The sequence below is a fragment of the Tetrahymena thermophila genome (assembly GCF_000189635.1).
Source record: "Tetrahymena thermophila SB210 genomic scaffold scf_8254654, whole genome shotgun sequence".
NCBI lineage: Eukaryota > Ciliophora > Oligohymenophorea > Hymenostomatida > Tetrahymenidae > Tetrahymena > Tetrahymena thermophila.
This window is the reverse complement of record NW_002476422.1, coordinates 348,807-374,872: the sequence shown is the minus strand read 5'-3', so window position 1 is coordinate 374,872 and position 26,066 is coordinate 348,807. Positions and strand designations below refer to the sequence as shown.

The 26,066-nt window shown below is 21.7% G+C and overlaps 8 protein-coding genes across 8 annotated transcripts; 5 read left to right on the top strand and 3 right to left on the bottom strand. All coding sequences in view use genetic code 6, as the record gives it.

The window, feature by feature from the left end:
* Positions 1-186: 186 nt before the first annotated feature.
* TTHERM_00518510 (P-loop ATPase fused to an acetyltransferase, putative) lies at positions 187-4,408 on the bottom strand (the record flags this gene model as incomplete). The annotated part of the gene is made up of 9 exons (XM_001015264.2): positions 187-867; positions 931-1,258; positions 1,386-1,695; positions 1,755-2,163; positions 2,220-2,534; positions 2,600-2,878; positions 2,976-3,318; positions 3,755-4,161; positions 4,304-4,408. The coding sequence occupies 9 exons, from the start codon at positions 4,406-4,408 to the stop codon at positions 187-189; spliced, it is 3,177 nt and encodes a 1,058-aa protein (XP_001015264.2).
* Positions 4,409-6,335: 1,927 nt separating this feature from the next.
* On the top strand, positions 6,336-8,792 carry TTHERM_00518500 (class-II DAHP synthetase family protein; the record flags this gene model as incomplete). Its single annotated transcript, XM_001015263.1, has 2 exons — positions 6,336-7,119; positions 8,044-8,792. The coding sequence occupies 2 exons, from the start codon at positions 6,336-6,338 to the stop codon at positions 8,790-8,792; spliced, it is 1,533 nt and encodes a 510-aa protein (XP_001015263.1).
* Positions 8,793-9,667: 875 nt separating this feature from the next.
* On the bottom strand, positions 9,668-12,999 carry TTHERM_00518490 (hypothetical protein). Its single transcript, XM_001015262.2, has 13 exons — positions 12,845-12,999; positions 12,530-12,727; positions 12,324-12,428; positions 11,987-12,217; positions 11,823-11,940; positions 11,407-11,654; positions 11,156-11,347; positions 10,937-11,072; positions 10,639-10,772; positions 10,479-10,592; positions 10,256-10,423; positions 10,131-10,196; positions 9,668-10,075 (listed from the first exon to the last, which is right to left on the bottom strand). The coding sequence occupies exons 1-13, from the start codon at positions 12,926-12,928 to the stop codon at positions 9,896-9,898; spliced, it is 1,974 nt and encodes a 657-aa protein (XP_001015262.2). The 5' UTR covers positions 12,929-12,999; the 3' UTR covers positions 9,668-9,895.
* A 1,339-nt stretch (positions 13,000-14,338) lies between these two features.
* On the top strand, positions 14,339-15,278 carry TTHERM_000518489 (kinase domain protein; the record flags this gene model as incomplete). The annotated part of the gene is made up of 6 exons (XM_012797475.1): positions 14,339-14,517; positions 14,566-14,652; positions 14,701-14,790; positions 14,883-14,972; positions 15,044-15,130; positions 15,188-15,278. 6 exons carry the CDS (start codon positions 14,339-14,341, stop codon positions 15,276-15,278), a joined length of 624 nt encoding a protein of 207 aa, XP_012652929.1.
* A 1,180-nt stretch (positions 15,279-16,458) lies between these two features.
* TTHERM_00518480 (cyclic nucleotide-binding domain protein) lies at positions 16,459-18,192 on the top strand (the record flags this gene model as incomplete). The annotated part of the gene is made up of 9 exons (XM_001015261.2): positions 16,459-16,479; positions 16,538-16,575; positions 17,067-17,249; positions 17,345-17,437; positions 17,488-17,574; positions 17,624-17,713; positions 17,805-17,894; positions 17,966-18,052; positions 18,108-18,192. The coding sequence occupies 9 exons, from the start codon at positions 16,459-16,461 to the stop codon at positions 18,190-18,192; spliced, it is 774 nt and encodes a 257-aa protein (XP_001015261.2).
* Positions 18,193-19,502: 1,310 nt separating this feature from the next.
* Positions 19,503-20,102, top strand: TTHERM_00518470 (glutathione S-transferase, amine-terminal domain protein; the record flags this gene model as incomplete). Its single annotated transcript, XM_001015260.2, has 1 exon — positions 19,503-20,102. One exon carries the CDS (start codon positions 19,503-19,505, stop codon positions 20,100-20,102), a length of 600 nt encoding a protein of 199 aa, XP_001015260.2.
* Positions 20,103-21,114: 1,012 nt separating this feature from the next.
* TTHERM_00518469 (glutathione S-transferase, amine-terminal domain protein) lies at positions 21,115-21,830 on the top strand (the record flags this gene model as incomplete). The annotated part of the gene is made up of 2 exons (XM_001470731.1): positions 21,115-21,531; positions 21,600-21,830. 2 exons carry the CDS (start codon positions 21,115-21,117, stop codon positions 21,828-21,830), a joined length of 648 nt encoding a protein of 215 aa, XP_001470781.1.
* An 821-nt stretch (positions 21,831-22,651) lies between these two features.
* Positions 22,652-24,985, bottom strand: TTHERM_00518460 (transmembrane protein, putative; the record flags this gene model as incomplete). The annotated part of the gene is made up of 6 exons (XM_001015259.2): positions 22,652-22,700; positions 22,770-23,733; positions 23,823-23,982; positions 24,045-24,469; positions 24,632-24,697; positions 24,748-24,985. The coding sequence occupies 6 exons, from the start codon at positions 24,983-24,985 to the stop codon at positions 22,652-22,654; spliced, it is 1,902 nt and encodes a 633-aa protein (XP_001015259.2).
* Positions 24,986-26,066: the final 1,081 nt, after the last annotated feature.

Below are 26,066 nucleotides of genomic sequence, written 5' to 3'. Positions count from 1 at the left end.
ACACTTAATTAATATTTTTTATCTAAGAAATGTAATTTGAAATAATTAATTGATAGGTAACGTAAAACAAACATATTTAAGTATAATTTGATTTGATAATAGTTTTATTGTTAATTAAGAAATATAAACAAACTCTCAGAATATTTTCTAATTATTTAATTATTCCATTTCTATATATCTACCTACTCAATTCTTTTTGAGTTTCTTTTTAGCGTTTTTAACAGCAGCAGCTTAAGCAGCAGAAGCAGATTTATAGTTTGTAAAGTCTTGATTTAATGCAACTTTAGAATCTCTTGCTATAGTAATAGTACCAGTATTTTAGTTAATTGATGCATTTCCAACATCTATATCTTCAGTGCCAAAGTTATAACGAGCATGTCTTTTTTTATTGAGTTTATCAGATTTTTTATCTTCCTTTTCATCTTTTTTGTTATCTTTTTCTAAAAGACTCTTTAAATATTCTTTTCCTGCATCTTAGATTTCATTTTCATTATCTTTTATGGGATTCATTTTTTCCAAAGCTTCTTTGCTATTGCCAAAGTTCAATTCTTTCATAATTTCTTGTTCAAACAAAGAACGGAAGAGTTAAGTGACCTTTCTGATACCCTTGTTAAAGATAGCCATTACTTAAGAAACAGGAATTCCAAGTTCTCTTGCCAACTTCTCAATAGTTTTATGTTAGAGACCTAATCCCAAGAAAATTGCACATTGAGAATAGCTCATTTTAATGCTTTATAAACGATTCAAGAATAACATCTTGCTGATTTCAGGAAGAAGATCTATAATTAAATAGAAATCTGCTAAATTTCTAGAGTAAGCTTCAAGTCTCTTTAAATCATAAGTGTTTATATAATTTTCAAGTTATTCCTTTTATATCATAAATTATTTCATATTTATTTATTTATTTTGAAAATTAAAAATATATGTTACCTTGTTAGAAATAGGAGCCATGATGTAATTTCCAAGTTAATTTTTATCTTTATCACCCAAACCAAGGTCATTTGTAAGTCTGGAATCATTATCATCAGTAACGAAAGTAGGATCAACAACACCTAAACTTAATTAGACATCAACGTCTTTAAATTCATATGAAAGAAGTTGAAGGAATCTCTTTTTGAAATCGTCACTGTAATATTTTAACCATTAGTCATTATATTTATTTTCTTCTTAAACATTTTCATTTTCCATATCATTTTATTTCTTTAAGCTCTTAAGCATGATGCAGCTGTGTTCGGCAGTAATATCATTCTTAGCTTATCTAATAATTTATTATTAAAAATAATTTTTAATTTTATTTATTCAAATGAATTCTTTTTAGCATGAACCAATTTTATTAAACAGCAGAATATTCTTTTCGTATGAAATATTTAAAAATAAAATTTTACCTTAAATAAAGAGGATAATAGCCTGATTTTTTCCAGAATTTGAAGAGTTCTTTGCTCAAACCGAAAGAGACACCAAGATAGTGTAATTGAGGTGGTTCGATTTCAGTTAAACGCTTAAGAAGTGGCTTCAATTTCTTTTCACCATCTGCAGTTCTTTGAGCTTTGAGGAAATAATTTTCACGATTCAAAGTTTCGTTAGACAAGTCAATTAGTTCACCTTCAAAGAATTTTTAGAGTAATTCAAGAGATTTAGAACCATAACCCATTTTTTAAGCAGCAGGGTGAGTAGCAATTCTCACAACTCTAACACCTTTATTTAATTAAAAGCGAAATGTTTAAACTGAAAAAATTTAAATAATTTAAAATTACCTGAAAGTGAGGGGAATTCTCTATCTTAAAATTATTCACTGATAATCCATGGAATCAAATCGCCAGCAGGTCTGACTCTGTTTTCATTTTGTTAATTGAAAGTTTCCTTGCTGATTTTTCCTTCAAGAGCAACCTAAACTGCACAGAGAATATCAGGCATTTCAGATTTTTTCTCTCCCTCTTTGATTTTACCCATTAAAACAAAGACAGCATGAGAAGGAGCATCACTGAGAAGTTGTAAGTCATTAGGGGAATTTTTATAGTGTGAAGAAATAAACAAACTCATCAAGTTGAATAAGAATTGTTCAGTTGATTTTTTATAGCTAAAAAGTGTGTCTCTGTTAACCATAAACAATTCACAGTCATTAGGGTGAGGTAAACCACTTTTAAGAGGTACAGCTTAAGAAGCCTTTTTGATTAAGATATAGTAAGTAAAAAGCTAAAAAATTAAATAAAATAAGATACCTCTAAGCAAAGAAGATCATTTAACCATCTTTCAATAGGGTCATTAGGTGAGTATCTAATAGGATCGTTTAAAGTAAGTTCCCTTAAAATTCTTGAACCAGAAGAAGAAACAGCAGTTTATTTTTCTTCTGAGTTAGAGCTACTGTTCATTTTACTTTAGCTTTTGAGTTGCTAAATAAGCTTTAATGAAAGTGATCTTCCAGTACCTTCATAACCATTAACTGTAGAACAAAGGAAGACAAGGTGAGGTCCTAAAAATTATTTAACATAAACTAAAGGAATTGCAGCAGCTTCATCAATAACAACCAAATCAGCCTATTTTTTTAATTATTTTTAATATCTTCAACAATTATTACAAAATAATTAAAGTAAATAAATACATGTCCGATAGAAGCAAAATCTGTAGGGGAAACATATTAAATAATTTATTTATGGGTTTTAAAAACATTAACACGAATGACAGCATTGTTAAAATCGGGATTAGTGGATTAAATAATGTCATAATGCATGTTTTCCTTGTAGTTATTCTATTCTAATCCATTAAAAATGAATTCAAATAATGTTTTTAAATTTTCCGGAGAAGGAGCAGTTACATAAATATTAGAAAAGCCACAAACAATAGCAGCAGCTATAGCAACACCAACAGCAGCAGATTTACCCTATTTTTTTAAAAGTATAAATTTTCAATTAAGCTTATTAGAATGAGAAAGCAGTGATAAATTAAATTATTTAAAGATTAATTGATATGTTATTTACACGTCCTCTACCAGCAGTCAAAGAGATGGTTGCTCTTGTATTTTTTTCAGTAATAGCATCTATAAATGTCATAATAGCTCTTGCCTAATCAAGCGTTTTGGCTATATTAATGAAAGGACCTACTAATACATTTTATTTCAAAGATTCCTTTAATTCTTCAAGTTCTTTAGTCATTTTAGAGTCAAGTGAGTCATCAGCACTGACTGACTTGATATTTTCAATTAAATTTGAAATTGGTAAAATATTCAACTCATCATCCATAACAATAGTGTTTTCACTCTTAGATAAACTCAAAATAAATCTTTCATTGAATCTAGGTTCAACATCTTAGAATTAATCGGTTCTATTATTATTATTTTTATTATTATTATTAAATATATTATGTATTATATTATGCATGAAAAATTACAAAATAAATAAAAAAGAATCTCTCAAAGATATCAAAAACTCTGTATTTCCATTTTATATCAAAGAAAATAATTTATTTTAATAATAGGGTAAAGCTATCATCAATGAAACTTATTTCTGCTACGGAAATTTTTAAGTAATTGCAAAAAATTTTCATTAATAGATTATTATTTTCTTCAACTTTAAATAAATAGCAGCATTTCCATATTATTAAATGATTTATTTATCTATTAAATAAGACTTTATTTCATTATATCTTTCTTTACCCCTTTTATGATGACAATACAGATAAAATATCTTGTATTTATTATTAAAGTTTGAAAGCTAAAACTTAAATATAAAAATAATTTATTTATCTATTTATTTATTACCTGTAACGATTGTGGACATCCATAGTAAGTGTGTAAAGTTACTTCAATGAAGACATGGTTTTGAAAAGCATAATAACAAAACCACCACCTTCAACAGTTTCAATGGTACGACAAAGGACATTAGGAGTGATTGCTTCGAAATCTTATAAGATAAGCATTTGATATGTCTGACCTAAGATTTTGTGGGTTTCTTTATAGTAGCAATAACGGATTTAAGTAGAAGTGACAAACAATTAAAATGGATCGTCAACATTATTATCATACAATCCTTTCTTTTAAAGTTTTTTAATTTCTTTCATACGCTTCTACTTATTAGTAGAGAAACCTAATTCTTTTTTATAACACCAAAGGACATTTGGCTTTGACTTGAAATTCATTTTATTAAGCAAGTAATGAATGTTAACTACCTATTTATTAATTTATTTTGAATTATAAAAACTGTTTTCTTTTAAAATTTTCCATTTTCATTTATTTTTTTGATAATGTTTTCAAACTAATAAAATGAGAATTGTGAATTTATTTCAATTTGTGAAGAGTAATTTTTCTTACCTATTCTTTGCCTCTATCACCAACAATGATGAAGAACCCACGCTATCTAAGCTTAATGCAGTTTTCCATCAAAATTTGGATACGCTAATCTACTTTCTTTCTCATGGCTATATATAAATACTGATTGATGTATTTTATTTAGTTAATTTGGCTATTTATTTACTATTTTTATTCTTTGTATTTAACTTTCAAAGTACTACTTTTAAGAATTTTTGTTTGATCTGATTGATTTAATCTTCTATTAATGAAAACTGAATTTACTAAAAATGAATGAAAATCTGTTCAAGGTATTATTTAATTAAAAAAATGAATGTTGTTTATTATATTCAATAAATATAAGGAATGATACGATTTATTTATATTATTTTGTTAGCAAATATGTATTTAATTATTATTGTCAATATATTAATTTATTCTTTTCATATTTTTATCTTTTCTACCTACATTTGCTACCAATACCTTTATTCTTCTAGATATTATATTCTATGTAAAAAAGGATAATTAATTAATTATTTAAAAAGAAATAATTTTATTCTACTATAAAAAAGCTTTAGCTATTTTCGTTTGTTTATGCATTTTAAATTAAATTATTTTGTTAAAATTTATTTATTATTTAAATTGGAGTTTGTGTACACTTTTCTAACACAATTTAATAAAATATAATAAATTAAATTTAAAATATTTTATCTTTCTAAAAGTGATAAAATGTAAATATATTAATATTAAACATTTTTTTTTAAATTTGAAAATTTTTGAAATAAATTTTTATAAATTAAATTTTAAATGATTGATATAACCTTTAAATTGAATAAAAATAATAAATAAAGAAAAATCTTAAATAATTCTGCTAAATATATTTTTGGATAGAAATATTACTTAATAAATTTAAAAATAAATGATCAAATAACACTTATTTGTATATTAAGACAATTTATGATTCATTTGTTTATTTAATTTTACTCAAATTGAAGAAATCAAAAAGAGTAATGAAGTGTTTATGAATAAGCTAAGCTGACTTTGATGTAATTACATAAATTTTTATTTTGTTTAAAATAAACTATGTTTAAAACAAAGGAATGACAAATAAAACATTCAAATTAGATCATATTTAGGCAAAATAAACTTGTTTTTTATTTTTACAAATTTATAATAAAATGAGGTAAAAATTGCATTTATTTTAAAAAAATAATGTAAACTTAAATACAACTGCTTAATATTTTCTGATAGATCTTTTTATTGATTAATTCAATATTAAATTTGTGATTCATTAAAATACTGGTGTCAGAATTTATTAATAAATTAGTTGAGAATAATTCTATCGTACAATAAAATTTTTTCTCAGAAATTTCTAATGATTAACTTTTAACAAATAGACAAATTTATGATTTATTTAAAATCTATATTTTTAAACTTCAAAAACAGGGAAATAACATAGAGGCCTTTAAAAAGTGAAAATTCCTGAGAAATTTCTATTGAAAGGAATAAAATACTTTTTTTCTCTATTTTTACAATGTTTATATTGATATTTATTAAAGGATTATAACAGGATTTGAATAAAGTACCAGAAAACAGTATTGTAGATAGTTTCATATTTTGTAAATATGCTTCTTTTTAAAATAAAAAAGTAAACTCCACACATATTTGGTGGGCGTTTATATTATTTTATATAATATGCGTATAAAAATTTATATTAGAAATGAAATTAAATTGAACTGTTATTCTGTTTAATATGGCAAGTTCATTTGATTAACTGTAATGATATTTCTTTTATAATATTATAAAAAAGAGAGCTATTGTTATATGTTTATTGTTTATTATTAGAATTTACATTAAATTAAAGTAATTTAGGAGAATCAACCAAAAAAATTCATATAAATTAATAGTCAGTCTCTCTTTATATGTTTATGCAATTTCTTGAAAGATTTATAAAGATTTATTTAAGACAATTCAGTCTTATTGATAATAATTAAAGAGAAAAAAAAAGCTAAATAAAGATAGTGTTTGCATATTAAATTAAGTAGCAATTATTGAAATGATTGAAAGTTCTGTATTATTAGAAAGTGAATTACAAAATAAATGGGATGGAAGCGAAATTAGATTTAGCATCGGCGCTAAGACCAACCCAGTCAACAGTAAATAGCATGTTTTATAATAGAAAAGATCTTTTATCGAAGACGAAGGAACTGGTAGTGAAACATCTGAAGAAATTTCTCATAACGAGATTCCAGAAACTTGGTTACCATCTTCTTGGAGATCTTATCCTGCATTGTAGTAACCAGTTTATGAAAATACAAATTTGTTAAGCTAGCAATTGTAAATGATTAATGAAATGCCTTCAATAGTCAGTGTTAATGAGATTGAGAGTCTCTAAGCTGACCTAAGACAGGTAGAAACAGGCAGTGCATTCTTTATTTAGATGGGAGATTGTGCTGAACGCTTTGCAGAAATGAACAATTCATTTATGGAAAAAAAAATAAAAGCAATTACTGCAGCTTCTAGAATTTTCGCAAATATGCTCAATAAGAAATGCGTTAAAATAGGAAGAATTGCTGGATAATTTGCTAAACCTCGTTCTTAAGAATTTGAAAAATTGCCTGATGGTACTTTGCAATACAATTATCGCGGTGACAATGTAAATAGTTTAGAATCTAGAAAACCCGATCCATTAAGATTAAGTTAAGGCTACTTCCATTCAGTAGCTGCTATGAATTTTATCAGAGCACAGTAGAAGCACATCATGCATAATAAACTTAATATTCAATAATTATTAGAAGAAAAAAGTTACCCATAGAAATAGCAGATCAGCGCTGAGCAGTGTAATTAATTCATTCATTTTTCTTTTTAATTTTAATCTTATACAATTTGATATGGGCTACTTAATAAAAATAAAAGGCAATAAAGAAGTTTAAGATATATTAAAAAAAATTGTTAAAATTGTTAATGCGAAATAGAAATTTTCAAAAAAAAAACGATAATTGTTAATTTTTTCTTCAATTAGCTCATTGTATTATTGTAAAAGCAGTAATGCCCAATAGTCGTCACGTTCATTTAAATAAATTCAGCAACTCTTTAAAATAATTCTATATGCCGATTTCAAATTATAAAAATAATTTGGTTACATTTAAAATATTCTTAAATTGATTAGATAATATTTACAAAATGAGTAAGAAAATTATTCAAATATCAATTAAATGTAATTGAATATTAAAATATCAAAAACAAGTTTATTATAACTCAATTAAACATTCTAAACGCTAAAGAATATTCTGAATATTTTAGCAACGATAGTTATGCTATGATGAATGAATTCTTTTTAAAGAAGATGAAATAATAAATTTAGTACTTTAAATTTATATATGATTGATTATTTTTGTAAATTATGCAATTTATGAGGTTTTTAAATTTTATGATGCAATATTAATTAAAGTTATCATTAGATCACTCACTATTAAAAGCTAATAAAATATGATAAAAAAGCATAGTTATTTTTATTCTTAATTTTACCAGATTAGAAAGATCTTGAATTTATTGAGAACAATAAAATTATGAAATAAAACCATTTTCAAAATAAATTTTAATAGTTTTCTTCAATCTTAACAATTTTGATTGCATTATCAAAAATTTTAAACAAAATTTTGGCTAAAATATAAAATGAATAGAATATTTAAATTTTATTTTGTTATAAAATTGCGATTATTCTTTAAAATAATTTTTATTTTAAATTAATTAATTATAAATAGAGCAAAAATTGAATGATAATTAGATAGAAGCTATTGAAAATGTAAATTTAAATAATGATGACTTGTATATCTCACATGAAGGATTACTCTTAAATTATGAAGAAGCTATGACCAAAAAATACAACAATAAGTATTACAATACAAGCACTCATTTGTTGTGGATGGGAGAAAGAACTCGCCAACTTGATGGTGCTCATGTCAACTTTTTTAGTGGAATATAAAACCCTATCGCTGTTAAAGTTGGACCAACTACTGATGGAAAAATACTAAAATAGCTAGTTAATAAATTAAATCCATAGAATTTATAGGGGAGATTGATAATAATTTGTAGAATGGGCAATAAAAACATTTCAAATGTTTTGCCTACTTTAGTTCAAGCAAAAAAAGAATATAACCTCAACTTCATTTGGAGTTGTGATCCTATGCATGGAAATACTTTTTCTACAAACGAAAACATCAAAACAAGAAGTGTAAAAGACATACTTGAAGAATTAACTAAATTTGCAACTATATTGCACGAAAATAAAGAAAATATAGGTGGTATTCATTTGGAGACTTCACCTAACCAAGTTACCGAGTGTCTAGGCTTGGAAATAGAAGATCAAGATTTAAATATTTGCTATACAAGCGCATGCGATCCTCGTTTAAACATTTCCCAAACTCTATACATAACCTACTAATTCGCTCTACTTCTTCAATCTCTTTATAATAAAAAAAATACTGGATATACACCAGAATTAGATAATTGATATATATGTATATACAATCTCCCCTTAATAATTTATTTTAAAGCAAAACAAACATTCAATCTAATAAACCAATCCTTTTTCATAAATTAAATCTTTCTTTCTATTCAATTAAAATATTTTGAAACATCTAAAAATTGAATTTATTTAATTTCATATCATAGTCCTAATTCCTCGTTCTCGTTTTGAATATAGTAGAAATACCAAGTAGACCTTAATTAAATATTATACTACTTTAACTACTTGTATTAAGTATATACTAAATGCCATATTAAAGAACAGTAAAATAAGTGACATCAAATTAATTTAAAAGCTTGTGTGTACGTTTATAATTAAAATGGATTAACTCATTAATCATTTAAAATATTTTCCATATTTATTTAAATACTTAAATTTAAGCTTAAATTACTAAAATTGAAATTCGAAAATCAAGAAATTCATAATACAACAAAAAAAACAAAGTAAATAAACATTAAAAAAAGCATATGAACTTTAATATTAAAAAAAAATAAATAAAAATGTTGTTATTTAATTTGATTTTAATAATTTTAAAATGTGTTTTTAGAATAAATAAAACTCTTTATTAATTTTCTATTTTCAAAAATTACAAAATAATAATAAAATTTATGTATACTTCATTGAAAATAATAAATACCAAAATATTGTTAAATTTAATATAAAAATTTCAATTTATTTTTTGATTATTTCTGTTGGAAAAAATAAAATACCTAATTTATATATATATACATATTTATTTATTTATTTATTTTAATGTATCAAAAATATATTTATTTTATAGATGCATTTAGTAATTTATATTTATATATATTTAAATTTAAAAATCAAAATACTTATTTAATTTCTAAGTATTTTATTAATTATTGAATTATTTAAATAATATTTTTACTATCTCTCTAAATTTTTATTTTTTAATAGCCCTTAAAAAAATCAAAATCACTAACTTAGTTTTGGTTTCAGATAAAATTTTGAGTTTTTAGAGTTGTATTTTGCTTTAAAAATAACTTATGCAATTTAACTCTTATACAACTAACTAAGTTTTTAATTTATTTCATAATTATTTATTTTGTTTATATATTACAATTTTATCATAAGAGCTTAAAATTTTACTAAGAAATCCATTTTTCTCTTTTTTCATCTCTAAATTTTTATATAAAATTATGTATATGCCTCTCGTTACCAGAAATAAGTTAGCTTGGGAATACTTCAAACATTCTTTTTGAACCTGTTTTAAAAATTCTATGAGCTATTATTCGTTTATCATTTTCCTATTAATAATATTCAATAATTTAGTAATACTTGTATGAGTTATAAATAAATAACCTTTTATTCAATTTTTTATATCTGTTCAAGTGTTATATATGGTTGCTGAGAAAAAACAGAACCTTGCTGTTATTTTTAAATAGTATTAAAAAATAAACAATAAAATTTAAAAATTAATTATTTACGGTCTCTCCAAAGAATTTTCCTGGCTTAACAAATGATTTATAGAGTGTGTTTTAGTTCTAAACACTTTTTGTTTTGCTCCGTGCTGTTGATAATTAAGAGTCGCTAGGTGATCTTATATGAATTCCTCTTTTTAATTTATTTTAAGGATTTGAGAGCATTCCTGGTACCTTTTGTTTATTTTTGAAATGAATTATAATAATAAATATTTTTATAAATTTTTACCCATAAAGGCTCTCCTTAAGTATACTCTAAAGGTATGCTAGGATGCAGAAATTATCTTACATTAGATTTCCCATATTCTTAAAGCTACATTTAATCCTTCAAAGCTATTGCTTCCTAATTAAAAAATTATTAAATTTCTATCTACATTTTTAAAAATTACTTGATCATTTTCAAAGAAGTTCATCTCTGAATTAAAATCGTTTTCATTAAATAAAATTTTCTTAGGTATATTATTTAAATTGAGATGGACACTTTTAGATTTTTATTTTAGATTTTTATCTTAATCTTTTTTAACTATTTTTAAAAATATTTTATTGAAAATTAAAATTTTAATAAAGAAACAAATTGTAAATTTTAGATATTCATTTACATTTTTTAAACAAACTTTTTTACATGTTTTTTTATCATAAAACTAAAAAATATTTTTAATTTAGCATTATAAAAAAATAATGAGTTACTTTCTATAGTTATTTTATTTCTAATCTTCACTTTAGAGTTCACTACTGCATTTTATTTTACTATATCAGGAACATGGTCTTTTTTGGCTGAATATCCTACATGTCTAAACTCATCTGAGCTAAACATATCTGGATACTTTTTGTTTTAATTAATAATATATTTGAGTTGACATTAAGTTTATTAATTTATCAGAATATTTATGAAAAATATTTCTTTACTTTGATGTAATCATTTTCAATTATTCCATCTTAATTTTAGTCTTTTTATTCTATATTTGCATGATAAAATCCTAGCTTAGAAGATCTTTCTTTCATTAGCATTAGAGTTTTATTTTATTTTTATCTTTACTTTTTTAATATTTCTTCCACTGAGGAAAGCTTATGAGTGTGTATCAGAGATTATATGCTAACCTTTCATTATTATTAAGAAATTTCATTTATTTATTTATTATTTTAAATATTTAAATTACTTAGTTCTTTTTATTGTCAGATTTAATGTATTTCAGAGTGTTTAATATGAAATTTTATATTGGCAATAGAGTATTAGGATATTTCGAGTTAACTGTAAATAAAGTGCATATTATATTAAGGCATTAAACAACCAAGGGACCTCTTTCACACTCTGCCAATATTTAAAATGTCTTTTCTGGATTTGTGAAAGAAAATGAATGAATATCCCAGCTATTCTTCAATTCAACCAAAAATTCTGTGTCCATTCCTTTTATTAGTTTATTATTTTATTTCATTAAAAGAAAATTTAATTTTTATATAAAAACAATTATAAATTCTTTCTACTAAGTTTATAAAAGTTATTTTTCTCATTTTAGGTATTTGAAGATGAATTTTAATTAATGGTAAGTTTTTGAAAAGAACAATTAGTAAATACCTTAGAATAACCAATGATGATAGTAAACTTTTTTAATAGAGCACACTTCCTCGTTTTTATTAGATTTAATTGGCATAATTATTTAAACATTCTACGTAGTTGCTTTGTAAATAGGAGCCTATAAAATTTTGAATTAATTTTAGATTTATGTAGAACTAAATTACTTTTAGGATGTATTTTCCTATTGACTGAAATTCTTAAGCAGATCTTCTGAAGTGCAATCCACAGTTTCCTTTTGGAACCCACTCATTTGATTCATAGTTAAAGCCATATAAATCACCTGTTGTATTTTCTAGGAAGTAGTGGTAGTGCTTTACATCTTATAACCTGATGGGAAGATTGTGCATATCACTTAATTTACCACCATTTCCTTATCCGTTGATGACTTCAATATTCTTTTTTTTAAATTTACAAAAAATTAGTTACTTAATTTATTTTATTCTTCTATCTATAATTCAAAAATAGCCTATTGATTTTTTAAAGCTTATCTGTTTTAATTACTGATTCTAAATTTGAAGCGCATAGAAAAACTACTGCCTGCATCGCAAATGAAGAAGCAAATAAGTATTTGTTCGCCTTCATGCTCATCCTAATAAGTGTCAAAATCTTTTTTCAAATAAAATTTAAGTTTATAGTAATTATTTGCATATTAATAAATTAATTGCATGTTTTGTTAAAGTTGTATTTTTTTTTATAATTTATATTACTTTTTTCATGCTTCTTGACCATGGCCTTACATTAGCATCGCCAGTTATAAAAATAATATCAAGTGAGTCAAAATTACTGGCAGCCTCCTTTTTCAAATATGAACTCTCTATTTCGTACAAAAAATCCTCTACATTATCTTTATCCCTAATCAAATACTCTGTTTCAGTGTCTACTAACTCTTTCTACTCCTGCATAATCTAATTTCAATATCAAAACAAAAACGAATAAACTAAAGCATACAAATGAAGCATAAATCCTCTTTAAAACATATTTTTAAAGCTACTCTCTAAAAATAAAAATATTATTCTCTATACTTTAACTATATTATATTAGAAATCTGAGAATTTCTAAAATCCTTCTCTTGTCTTTTAATATCCATTTACAATTAAAATTCTCATAATTAATAACAATTAAAAGAAAGTAGATGTTTCTTTCTGTAATATTATTACCAAAACAATTGCATAATAAGTAGTTTAATAATTGATATTTAAATATATATTATATATTACTATATAAATGAATGTATGAATGTATTCTAATTAATCATCAACAATTAATTTAAGAGTTATCAATTAAAATATCTATTTAATATTTGTATAAATTATTTTTCATATTAAAAAAAAAATTCTTGTTTACTCCTAATAAATAAGAGTCTAAGATTAAAAAAATGATAATATTATTTGAGAAAAAAATAAAAATACTATTTTCTTTTTGTTTTCCTTAAATAAAAAACAAAGTTAGAACATTTTAAAAAGAAAAATTTATTAAAGTATGAATATTCAACATTAAAATAATATAAATAAACTATTTTAGATTAAATGAACTAACTACTTTATATTAGGGTAAATGTTAAATATGTTTTTATTTCAAATTGTTATTTTAATGGTAAATTATAATAAAAAAATGAATACTTTTGTGATTCTGATAAATAAATCTTTCAGATTACAAAATTCTTCATCTAATATGTACAAATTAATTTAGTATAAACAACCAGAAAATTAGTAATTAAATAGATTAAATAAAAAATAGTAATAAATTAATTAATTTTTAAATAAATAAAAACTTATTTAGAAAAAAAAAAATTAGATTAACTAAAATATGAGTGAAATTAAGGAAAAAGTAACAATATCAAATAACTTTTACAAAATATTTTAACATTTTTTATAATAAAAGTTAGGATAATATGATTCTGAACAAGAATTATCGTTTGAGTAATTTACTACATTGATTTAATTGATGCTTAAATAAAGGAGTAGATATATAAAAATAAAAGGAAACAGGGCATGATATGAAATATATTAAATTTGGGGGTAGGTTGTTATCCTGGATTTTGTATGGACGGGATTACCACATCGTTCTAAACGGACTACGGGAGATTTTCTATAAGTCCGGGATGGAAACCCACCCACCCCCTTTTGATAAATCTAATTTATTATTTTAAATAAATATTCAAAAAGTAGATTTAACATATAATTAATAATATAAAAACTATTTGAAATATCTATCACTAGCCATACAATCAATGATATTTGAAATGTTAAAAAACATATACTACTTTGTTTCCTTTTATTTAGAAATGGTTGTAAATCTATCTCTCTCTAGTTTAGAAAGCTTTTTTAGCATTTATTTATTTATTTATTAGAGTATAAAATTTAGAAGAATTGGAAACATCTGTATTTGAAAAGCTTAAATAATAGAAAAATTTGGTGGTTGAAATACTTTTCTAAAATAGAAAAGATTAGGCTAAAAAGATTGAAACTAATTTTATGGCAAGTTAGAATAAAGATTCATATTTAAATATTGAACTAATGTAAGTCCTAATTATTAAAGAAAATTACTATATTCATTTATATTTAAAATTTGGAAATATTATATTAATTTTTAATATTAACAGTAATTAGAGCGAACTTTTACTGAAAAGCTGTACTCTTTTCTACCAATGGATTTAAAGATTAAAACATTTAAAACATTTTGGTTTATAATTAGTGTAAGGAAATTATTTTTTTACAAAATTTAACTTTTTTTCTAATAATAGGAGTTAATAGATCAAATATGATTAAATTTATCTATTTGAAGGAATATCTTCATTGATTAATTTAAAAAGTGTTTATATTAATCTAGCGTAAGTAATTTTATATTTATTGATAGCTATTAAATATTTTTTAAAAAGAGACACATAACTTGGAGATGAAGGAGTAATTAGGCTAGGTGAAGAGCTTTAAAAATGTGTCCATCTTTCTAATTTAAAATTAGAGGTTTAGTAATACACTAAAAATAATTATTTGTTAACACTACTTTTTAAACTTAACTAGAATGAAGTTAATTTGTTAACATTTTCATAAATAAAATAAGCAATAATAAAATTACCTAGATTGGAGCTCTTGAATTAGGAAATTATCTTTCAAAATGCAGAAACTTGACTTCATTGTACCTTGATATAACGTAAAATAAATTTAATTTCATTTGTAAATTTTTTAATTTTAAACTTATATTTTTTTACTTATCTAAAATAGATCTAATAGGATAAACTAAGGTTAATTAGAGTTAGTGAGAGGAATCAGCTTATGCCCCAAACTTCATGATTTCTTTCTTATGATTTAGTAATTTTAATAAATAAATTATTAATTTTTATTTTATTTTTGATTTTAATATGAAAGCGGAACATGTTTTGATTGTGAGTATAACCTAAAGAAGCCTTTATGCAAAAGCAAATCACTTGTCAAATTTTGTCTCATTTAAGATTTTTGAACTTCAAAATAACTAATCAATTCTAAGTTTAATAAATAATATTTTTGTAATTTTTTAAGCTGTTTTATTTATAAATTTAATATAAATTATATTTATCTCTCTAATATATATATATACCTCATTTCCTTTATTAAAATTATTTCTAATTTCTTAAACCTTCAAGTTAAGTTTTAGTTATGCGAATCTAATTAAAAAGAAAAAATTTGTTAAGATTTTGTTATTTAATTTTAAAATAAAGTAAATATTTTAGTTTAAATTTATTTCTTTTTTTAAGTGTAAATGTTAATATACTTTTATTTCAAATAATTATTACGTTAGAAATGAAAAATTTTTATATAGTATAATGAAAACTTTTGTGATTCTGATAAATAATTCTTTTAAATTAACAAAATTCTTCTTAAAAAATTTACAAATTAATTTAGTATAAATAACCAAGAATATTAGTAATTAAATAGATCAAATAAAAAATAATAATTAACAAATAAATAAATACTTATCAAATTTAAAACATTTTAAAAAGAAAAAATTTGTTAAGATTTTGTTATTTAATTTTAAAATAAAGTAAATATTTTAGTTTAAATTTATTTCTTTTTTTAAGTGTAAATGTTAATATACTTTTATTTCAAATAATTATTACGTTAGAAATGAAAAAATTTTATATAGTATAATGAAAACTTTTGTGATTCTGATAAATAATTCTTTTAAATTAACAAAATTCTTCTTAAAAAATTTACAAATTAATTTAGTATAAATAACCAAGAATATTAGTAATTAAATAGATCAAATAAAAAATAATAATTAACAAATAAATAAATACTTATCAAATTTAAAACATTTTAAAATGAAAAAATTTGTTAAGATTTGGTTATTTAATTTTAAAATAAAGTAAATATTTTAGTTTAAATTTACTTACTTCTCTTTTTTTAAGTGTAAATGTTAATATATTTTTATTTCAAATAATTATTACTTTAGAAATGAAAAAATTTTATTTAGAAAAATGAATACTTTTGTAATTCTGATAAATAATTCTTTTAAATTAACAAAATTCTTCTTAAAAAATTTACAAATTAATTTAGTATAAATAACCAAGAATATTTGTAATTAAATAGATCAAATAAAAAATAATAATTAACAAATAAATAAATACTTATTTAGATAAAAAAATTAGATTAACTAAAATATGGCTGAAATTATGGAAGAAGTAACACACACTATCAAATAACTTTTACAAGACATCTTAATATTTTTATATAAAAAAGTTAGTATTATAGCATCCTGAAGGAGAATATTCTTTTAAGTAACTTCCTAGTTTGATGATATAAGATTAAAAGGAAACAAAGTATGATATGAAATATAAAAAATTTAATAATAGTTTCATAAAAGTAAAGCAATAAAGATATTTTAAGATAATTTTTACATTTAATAATATAAGAACTGCTAAGCTTTGATTTTTATATCAGAAAATTTGTGAAAAAATAAAAAGAAAACATTTTTTGCCTTAAATAATTTTGCTGCTTAAAAAATTTGATAAAATATTTTTGATAAATCTAATTTATTATTTTAAATAAATCATCAAAAATAAATAATGAATAAGTTGGATACACGTACATACAACATATAATTGATAATATAAAAATTGTTTGAAATATCACTATACAATCAATGCTGGCAATATTTGAAATGTTTAAAAATAAAAACTACTTTGTTTCCTTTTATTTTTATTTTCTTGTTAATCTATCTATTCCTTTCTAATTTAGAAAGTTTTATAAACAAGTATTTATTTATTAGAGTATAAAATTTAGAAGAATTGGAAACATCTGTATTTGAAAAGCTAAATTAATAGAAAAATTTGGTGGTTGAAATACGTTTCTTAAATCAAAAAAATGAGGCTAAATAGATTGAAGCTAAATTGTTAGTAGAAAATAATGATAATATAAATTAAATAGATTCATATTTATATATTAATCTTATGTAAATCCTATTCATTAAAGAAAAATACTATATTCATTTATATCTACTAAAATTATAAATATTATATTAATTAAATTTATTTTTAATATTAACAGTAATTAGAGCGAACTTTTACTGAAAAGCTGTACTCTTTTCTACCAATGGATTTAAAGATTAAAACATTTAAAACATTTTTCCTTAATGTTAAGGTAAGGAAATTATTTTTTTTTACAAAATTTTACTTTTATACTAATAATAGGAGTTAATAGATTAAGTATGATAAAATTTATCTATTTGAAGGAATATCTTCATTGATTAATTTAACCAGTTTAGATCTTGACGTAGGGTAAGTTATTTTATATTTATTGATCCCCTATTAAATATTTTTTAAAAAGAAACACATAACTTGGAGATGAAGGAGTAATTAGGCTAGGTGAAGAGCTTTAAAAGTGTGTCCATCTATCTAATTTAAAATTAGAGATTTTGTAAAACACTAAAACAATTATTTATTAACAATATTTTTTAAATTTAATTAGAATTAATTTATTTTGAAAAATTTTTCATAAATAAAATAAGCACTAATAAAATTACCAACATTGGAGCTATTGAATTAGGAATTTTTATATCAAAATGCAGAAACTTGACTTAATTGTATCTTGATATAGCGTAAAATAAATTTAATTTCATTTGTAAATTTTTTAATTTTAAACTTATAATTATTTACTTATCTAAAATAGATCTAATAGTATAAGCGAAGGTTAATTAGGTTTAGTGAGAGGAATCAACTTATGCCCCAAACTTCGTGATTTCTATCTTATGATTTAGTAATATTAATAAACAAATTATTAATTTTTATTTTATTTTTGATTAATATGAAAGCGGAACAGGTTATGGATATGACTTAAGCAAGCCTTTATGCAAAAGCAAATCACTTGTCAAATTTTATCTCATTTTAAATTTTTGATCTTCAAAAATTAATCAATTCTAAGTTTAATAAATAATATTTTTGTCAATTTTTTATGCTGCTTTATTTATAAATTTAAAATATATTATATTTATCTCATTAGTATAAATATATACCTTATTGCCTTTAATACAATTATATCCAATTTCTTTAAACTTCAAGGTAAATGTTTGTTAAGTGTGAGTTTTTCCCAAAAAATTATTTTTTTATTTAACTTAACTTACAGGTTAGACGGTATTATTATTTAAAAAAATATAAAAGAATATATTCTGATTGTCATATAATCATTTTTTGTAAAAACTTTTTATAAATGATGCAATTTGTTTAACTTATAATAAATTTAAATATATGGTTCCAAATTAAATTTGTGCATTTTAAAACAATGAGTAATAAGTATTTTTTAAGGTATTATATGCAAATAAAATATATTAAAGAACACTTATTGGTTTATTTCTTAAAATGATTGTATGAATTCTTTATTTTTTACTTAAAAAATGTGATAAATAAATTACATGGCATTTAGAATAGAAAAATTATTATGAATTTCATTATTATTTAAATATTTTTCCTTCTATTTAATTAAATTAAGAAAGCTCTCTATTTGATTATTATCAGATTTTATAATATATGATACAAAATATTACAATCGCGCTATTAAATCATTAGAAATAATCTTTATTTTTATTAAAATTTTACAAATATAAGTCACTTTAAAATGATAGGCGCTGTTTAAAAATTGCAAATAGCTCATTTTAATTATATGTATTAGCTATGTCAATATAATTTAACTAATCAATCTCATTGTTTGTTTTATTTTGTTTTTGTTTTAAAAAAGATTGAATATATTAATATGAAGTTAATCAGATTTAATTATCCAAGATAGAAAACATTACAAAAGCCCTATTATTTTATTATTTCTAAAAAAATCTTATTTTAAAAATAAAAGTTTAAAAATGTCATAATAAACCCAAAAAAAAGCTATTTAAATCAATCAATTATTTTTAAAATTAGAAATAAAATTTATGTTATTTTTCTTTTACTTTTTTAGATAATAAACATATTATTGTTTTATGTTTTGTATTTGAGATATTGAGTCTTTATTCATTTTTGTAAGAGTTAGATTTTATCAGCCAAGGCATCAAACATTACTAAATATTTATTAAAAAATTTATCTATTAAATTTGATTTTTTTTGATTCTCCTATTTAAATTGTCCTAAAACAACCTTTAATTAAATTATATATAATAAGAAAAAAACACAAATAACAAAAGGCTGAGAACACAAATCAATCAAAAATTACATTTTATTAAATGAATATCTTTAACATAAAGTTAAATCTGATTCTTGCTGTAGGATTAGGTGTTACTGGAATATTTTCTGGACTTTATTGGTATCATGGCGCTTTTTCTCATGTTGAGTTTACAGATTCAAAGTATGGTCCTTATGATTTCGTCTACTTTAATAGAATAGGAAGTTATGAAACTTTAGACAGTGATTGGATTAAGATTAAAGATGAGGTTGAAAATTAATTTAACAGTCCGCATTTTATTGGTATTTACTATGACGATCCTAAAAAGCTAATAGATTAAAATTAAGCAAGAGCTGCTCTTGGTTTCTCTGTAGAAAAAAGTGAAAAGAATAAGATATAGGCTTTCTTAGATAGCCACTCAAGTTATAAACTTGTATATCTCCCTGAAGTAAAAAGCTATACAACTAGCTTCCCCTTTAAATCCTATTTCTCATTTAAATTAATTTAGGAGAAAGTCTATCCTAAAGTTAGTGAATTGGCGTCTGAGAAAAAGTTATAACCATACTGCTTAGTTGAATCCTACTTAATTTAGTAACAAAACAAAAAATTTAATTTTGATATTCCATTTGGAGAGTAATCAAACAGATACTTCCTATTTTGATTTTTGAAATTTTATTTTACTTCTACTTTGACAGAAAAGAGTTAAATAAAATTTTTAAAATAGAAAAATAATGATCAAATATCTTAATTATAAAATTATGTAGTTCATCTATCTTAAAATTATATAGAATTATACTTATATATATATATATTTTTTTTTAGATCTATATTTTAGATTAAATTAAAACCAATTTTTTTTTTGTGATTTAAAATTATTATTTTTGATTAAATTAACACAAAATCTTAATATTTTCAGTTAATAATGATTCAATTTATTTTTTTGTTTAAGATTTTTCAAAATTTAAAAAACTTTTTGTTATCTACTAATGACTCGTAACTTCATTTAAAAACTCTAATAAATTTTTTTAAATTTTATAAATATAGGCAAATAATAGAATATGTTTAAGAATCGTTTTATCTTTTCAAAATTAAAATTTAATCATAAATAAAACATATTTTATATTAGATTTATTTAGAAAAGAAATTCAATTATTAATTAAAATAGAATTAATTATGTTTATTTAAGACAAAGTATACATTTTTTATGCCGCAAAAATTAAATTAAATTAAATTATAACAGAATAAATAAATATCCTTTAATTTTTAATAACTATTAAATTAATTCATTTTTTTAAAAACAAAACTTTTTCTGGAAATATTTATTTTTGCTTGTTTGATTTCTTCTTTTATTTTTCTAAGAAAAATTAGTTACTCAAAATAGTGAATAATCAATTTCAAAAAGTTTAAATAATTAAAAATTAAGTTTTGACTTTTTTAATTTACCAAATTTGATAAGAAATCTTTCTAATTCGTTTTTTTCTAGAAATAAATATTAATTTATTATTTAGGTCCTACATTTTTTTCATAAATTAATTTTTTTAATTCATCAGAATATTTTCTTAACTATTTCTATAATTTACTTTAAAAATGAAAAAAGATTGAAATAAAATTTTAAAAAAATAAATAAATACAAAAATAAAATAAACAAAATCAAAGAATTTATTAAAAAAAGAATGATTGTCCTTGGCTATTGGAATCTAAGAGGTTATGCTTAACCTATTCGTTTGCTTCTTGAATATTTATAAGTTGAATATAAGGATAAGCTTTATCATGAAAATGGAGAAGAATGGTTCAATACTGATAAGTAAGAACTCAAGACTAACTTCCCTAATTTACCTTATCTAATTGATGGGGATGTTGTTGTGACAGAATCTATAGTAATTCCTATTTATTTAGCTAAAAAGTTCAAAAAGTATGAACTTATTGGCTAAAATAATGATGGATCCTTTAACTAAAATGAAATTATTTTCCTTGAAATTTTATCAATCCTGAAAGATCTCAGAGATACATTAAATAGTTCAGCTAGAGTGCCATCTTTTAAATAAGAAAAAGATAAAATTTTCAATGAAAAGTTCAACGTTACTTTTGAGGTATCGAAATATATTTTTGAAACTTTAAAAAAGATTAATTTATTTATTTTTTTTATTTAAAAATGTAGAAAATTAAGAAATAACTTGGAGAAAACAAATTCCTTCTTGGAAATTTATCTTATATAGATTTCTATTTTTACGAAGTTTTGAAAATTTTCAAATTCTTTTATCCTAATCTCTCAATCTTTACTGACTATATTGATAGAATAGAAAATATTCCTCAAATAAAAAACTATCTTGAAACAAAAGAAAATAAAATCTTTCTTCTTGATAGGATGAAAAGCTTGTATTACTACTGAATAATATAAAATTTATACTATTTAAATCGATTTATTTCTAATTATTACTTGTTCTATTTTTTATATTCTATTTTAATTTGATTTTAAAATAATATTTTCAAATCTAAAGATAAAAATAAATAGACATCTAAGATATTTTATTTATTTTGAGTTCTAATTTAATTACAAAAATGCAATTAATTTTTTGATAAAAATTTAATTCTGTAATATCTCATTAAATATCACCAAATTATTCTTTAAGTCATAAGCTCTTTACCTTTTCCATAGTTAGTAAGGTACTTACTTACTTATAATCCGAATAACTAAATTCTTTCCTTGTTAAAATATTATTTTTACATTTTACTGAATAAATTAAATAATTTAACATTTGTAATTAATATACTTTGTAGACTTGATTAATACTATTAATTTTTTATATTTTATAAAATCACTTCTCAAAAAAGTAGCTATTTAATCATTTTTTATATAATTTTTTTAAAAAATTGAAGAGCTATCATACATATATAATTTAAAATTTAATAAAAAATTTTATTACTGGTGTTTTATTATGGTAAAAATATAATCAAGTATAAATGGATTTGAGAAGTTGTAAAGGTTTTTTAATAAAAACAAACAAGTTAAGAGCGAAATTATTAAAAAATAACTATTTGTATGAACTTTACTGAAATAATTAGATTAAAGATCTTCATTAATTTATTTATTTATTTAAAAATAAGATTTAAAAAATACTCACTTTTATGTAATATATAATAAAATTATAATAATTTTTTTTTAGTTTTATTAAGAGATCAAAGTTATTTTTTCTTAAAAAAGTAACGAATTCATTGTTACTAATAGATGACTTCATGTATTTTATCGGAAGCGAGCCAACTTTTTTAAATTTTAAATGAAACGATTAATAAAAAGGAAAATTAATTAAATTTTGAGTTATTTATTTACTTAAAGTAGGAACGAAGTTAGCTTGGATCTTTGAAAAAGTAAGTTTATGAGAAAGATGAGTCAATCACAAAAATTTGGGTTAATCTATTGTTTGAAAAAAGGATGTTGTAGCCTAAAAGTTAGCTAGTCTAATTATAAGTAAGATTAGCAGGAGGTTAACTGAAGGTTTATCCATACTTTTCAACATAATATCCCCACTCGTAAGGCTAAAGATTAGGAATCCATTAAGCTACTGAATCTCTTCCTTTTGGTAAATAAGGAACAGCAGCAGCAGGTAACTTGCGAATAACTTCTAAGTTATACCATTATTTAGCAGCTATTTCATAGTATGAACATTTCTCTATCTTAGATATACATTGATACTAGTTATACATTTGTAGATCAACTTCTTTAATCACTTAATTTACAACGTCAAAGTTGTAAATGAAATTGTATTATTTACACTAAGGAGAGTAAAGCATATACATTTAACATTCGTAGATGGTTCTCATAGTTTGTAAATCAAAATTATTAAAAGATTAAATTTTGCATAAGTATTCAGCTTATTAAAGTTAATAAGTAAAAGATTTACAGTCAGTAATATTCTTTGATTTAAAATTTTCTAGCATGAGAGCTTCGATGATATTTACAGCTAAGTTATCGCTTGTTATTTAAAATTACGAAGAAAGTTTTTAGCTGTCAAATAAAGATTTTTTATAGACTTCAAATCCACCATCCTTATAATTTCTTAACTCAGAAAAAATGTCAACCATATAAATAGCATATTACCAGAAGAGGTAAGTAGCGTCTAAGTATTTTTCACCAAAATAATACTAGTTAATCAAAAAGCGCTCAGAAATTTCTACAAGATATATTTCATTTTAAGTTTCGTCATAGTTTTATCCATTTAAGAATAAAAATGATAAATTATCTTTATCAACCAAGCTGTGGCTTGTGTTCTAGTTGATCTTTGTAACTTCAACAGCTTTAAGATAAAATTTATTTTATATAATTTCTTGTAAAAATTTTGTAAAATAAATAAATAAATAAATAAATAAATAAATAAATACATACCCCATTCTTAAGCAAATTTAATATCTTAATATAAAGATGAAGAATTCACATGCTATTTGAAATAACCCTTTTAAAATGCAGCTATTTCTGGTTCTACCAACATAGTTTTATTCAAATTAGCAATTGAATAACCCAATTTCAAATCTGCCCATTATTTTGCCTATTTTTAATTAAATTTAATAAATATAATACAATTGTTTGAAATTTTTTAGCAAGAATTACAACAAGACAAGACTTGACATACTCCTATTGATAAGAATAGGCACAATTAAAAGCTCCTCTAATAAAATCATTTTCACTGACTTATAAACTAGAGCTGAAAGCATTATACGTATAGCTCCAGAATTTATCCATTTTATCTTAATCAAGCTTAAAGTAGTTAATAAGGAAAATGCTTATTGATTTTTCATCTATTTAGCTATTTCTTTGTTCTAAAAAGCCATCCATCCAAATTTAAGGATTATATTTGAAGCCATAATTTTGATCTTCATACATCCACTCTATAGCTGAAATAGGAAAATTTTAATAAATTCTATAGAATATATCTGTCCAATCTTAGAGGCTGTTGATACTTTTTTAGCTAACCCAATATATATTAAGATTATCAAGTATTGATTAGTTTAACCCATTTATGAGTTCGTAGAAAGCTTTTTAAAAAAATGATATTTTTTTTTAATTCATTTTTAAGAAAAGTCAAATTTTATTAATTAATCAATAAGATTTTCCATAATTCTGAAAATTTTATCGATTATTTTGGTTTAAAAAGAAATTAAAATAAATCAATTTAATAAATTAAATTTAATATTTACTTTGATAGGCGACATCAACTTAATTATTTTAGGCTTCTTTGAGAGTTTCTTTTCTTAATTCCTTCCCTATAATTTTTAAATACAATTTAATGATATAAATTTATTTAATTAATTACTTTCTAATGAATTTAAGAAACGACCATTAGCATTTCCAGTTAAGTGGTTTTCATGAGAAAATACAGACTGATCTCTTGTAAGATTTAGATTAAAAGCTAATATAGTGCCAAAGATAACAAGAGATAAGATACTTATCTTAAAAATTAGCTTCAATCCCTTAAGTTGTTGTTTTGATTAGCTTCCAAGCATCATATTATTAGCTTAAGATTAGCAAGAATTTTTTTCAAATTAACTCATATCTACAATATTTAAAGATCCAGATTTCTCCAATTATCAAGATATTATTTTTAGTTTTATAAGAAATTAATTAATTATATTTTTTATTTGATGAATATGGAAGCTCTTTTTAAATAAAAACAATTAAAGAATGAAAATAAGTCTTTTGGTTTATAAATAAATTTGTTTTCTAAATTTGTTTAAATAGGTATTTAGCAATTTAAAAAAAAGTATTTGCCTTGAAATTCTATGATTTTTATAGAGAATAATATGTAATAAATATAAAAAATTGAAATTCTTTAAAATATTTTAGAAATTTAAAATTCTAAATTTTACATCTTGTTTATAAAAGAAATATATTTTTAAATCTAATTTTTCATTATCCAAATAGAAATTTAAAAATTAATACCTCATATTAACTAAAATTAATAAACTTACATATTTTAAAAAGTCAAAAGATTAATGTATTCAATTGTAAATTTAAATTTAATTTTTGAAATGGAAAATTAATTATTTTTTACAAAAAAAAAGAGAGTCTTACTTTATTAAATGAACTTAAATATTCATTCATTTTAGTTTTAAATCCCAATTTATCTATCAAAAAGTTAAATCATTTTCAAACATATTAACTGACTGAAATAACTATCAATTTTTTATTTTTTGAATTAGATATGCAAATATATTAAAGTCATTTGGTTAAATTCTGTTATTTCAAAGAGAAAATAAATAAAATTTGCTTATTTTAGTTTATAAAAGAAAAATAAAAGTAACTTTGATTTTTAGCTCTTTTTTTCAGTATTTTAGATTTTTAGACAGAATTCATAGTATTATTTTTACAGAACTTCAAAAAATGAATTCATTTATTGTGTTTTAAAACTTTAATATGAGTAAATTCTCATTCTCAATTATAAGATTATCATAAAAAAAATAAAGTTATTTAACTCAATTAACTTATATTTTTCATTCTGATATTATATAAGTAAGGTAAATTTAAATTCCTAATTAAACAGCATTCTCATATTTATTTTAAAAAATATACAAAGTGCATTAATTTATATGCAAAAATCTTCTTTACAAAAAAGTTAAATGTTTAATTTAGCTT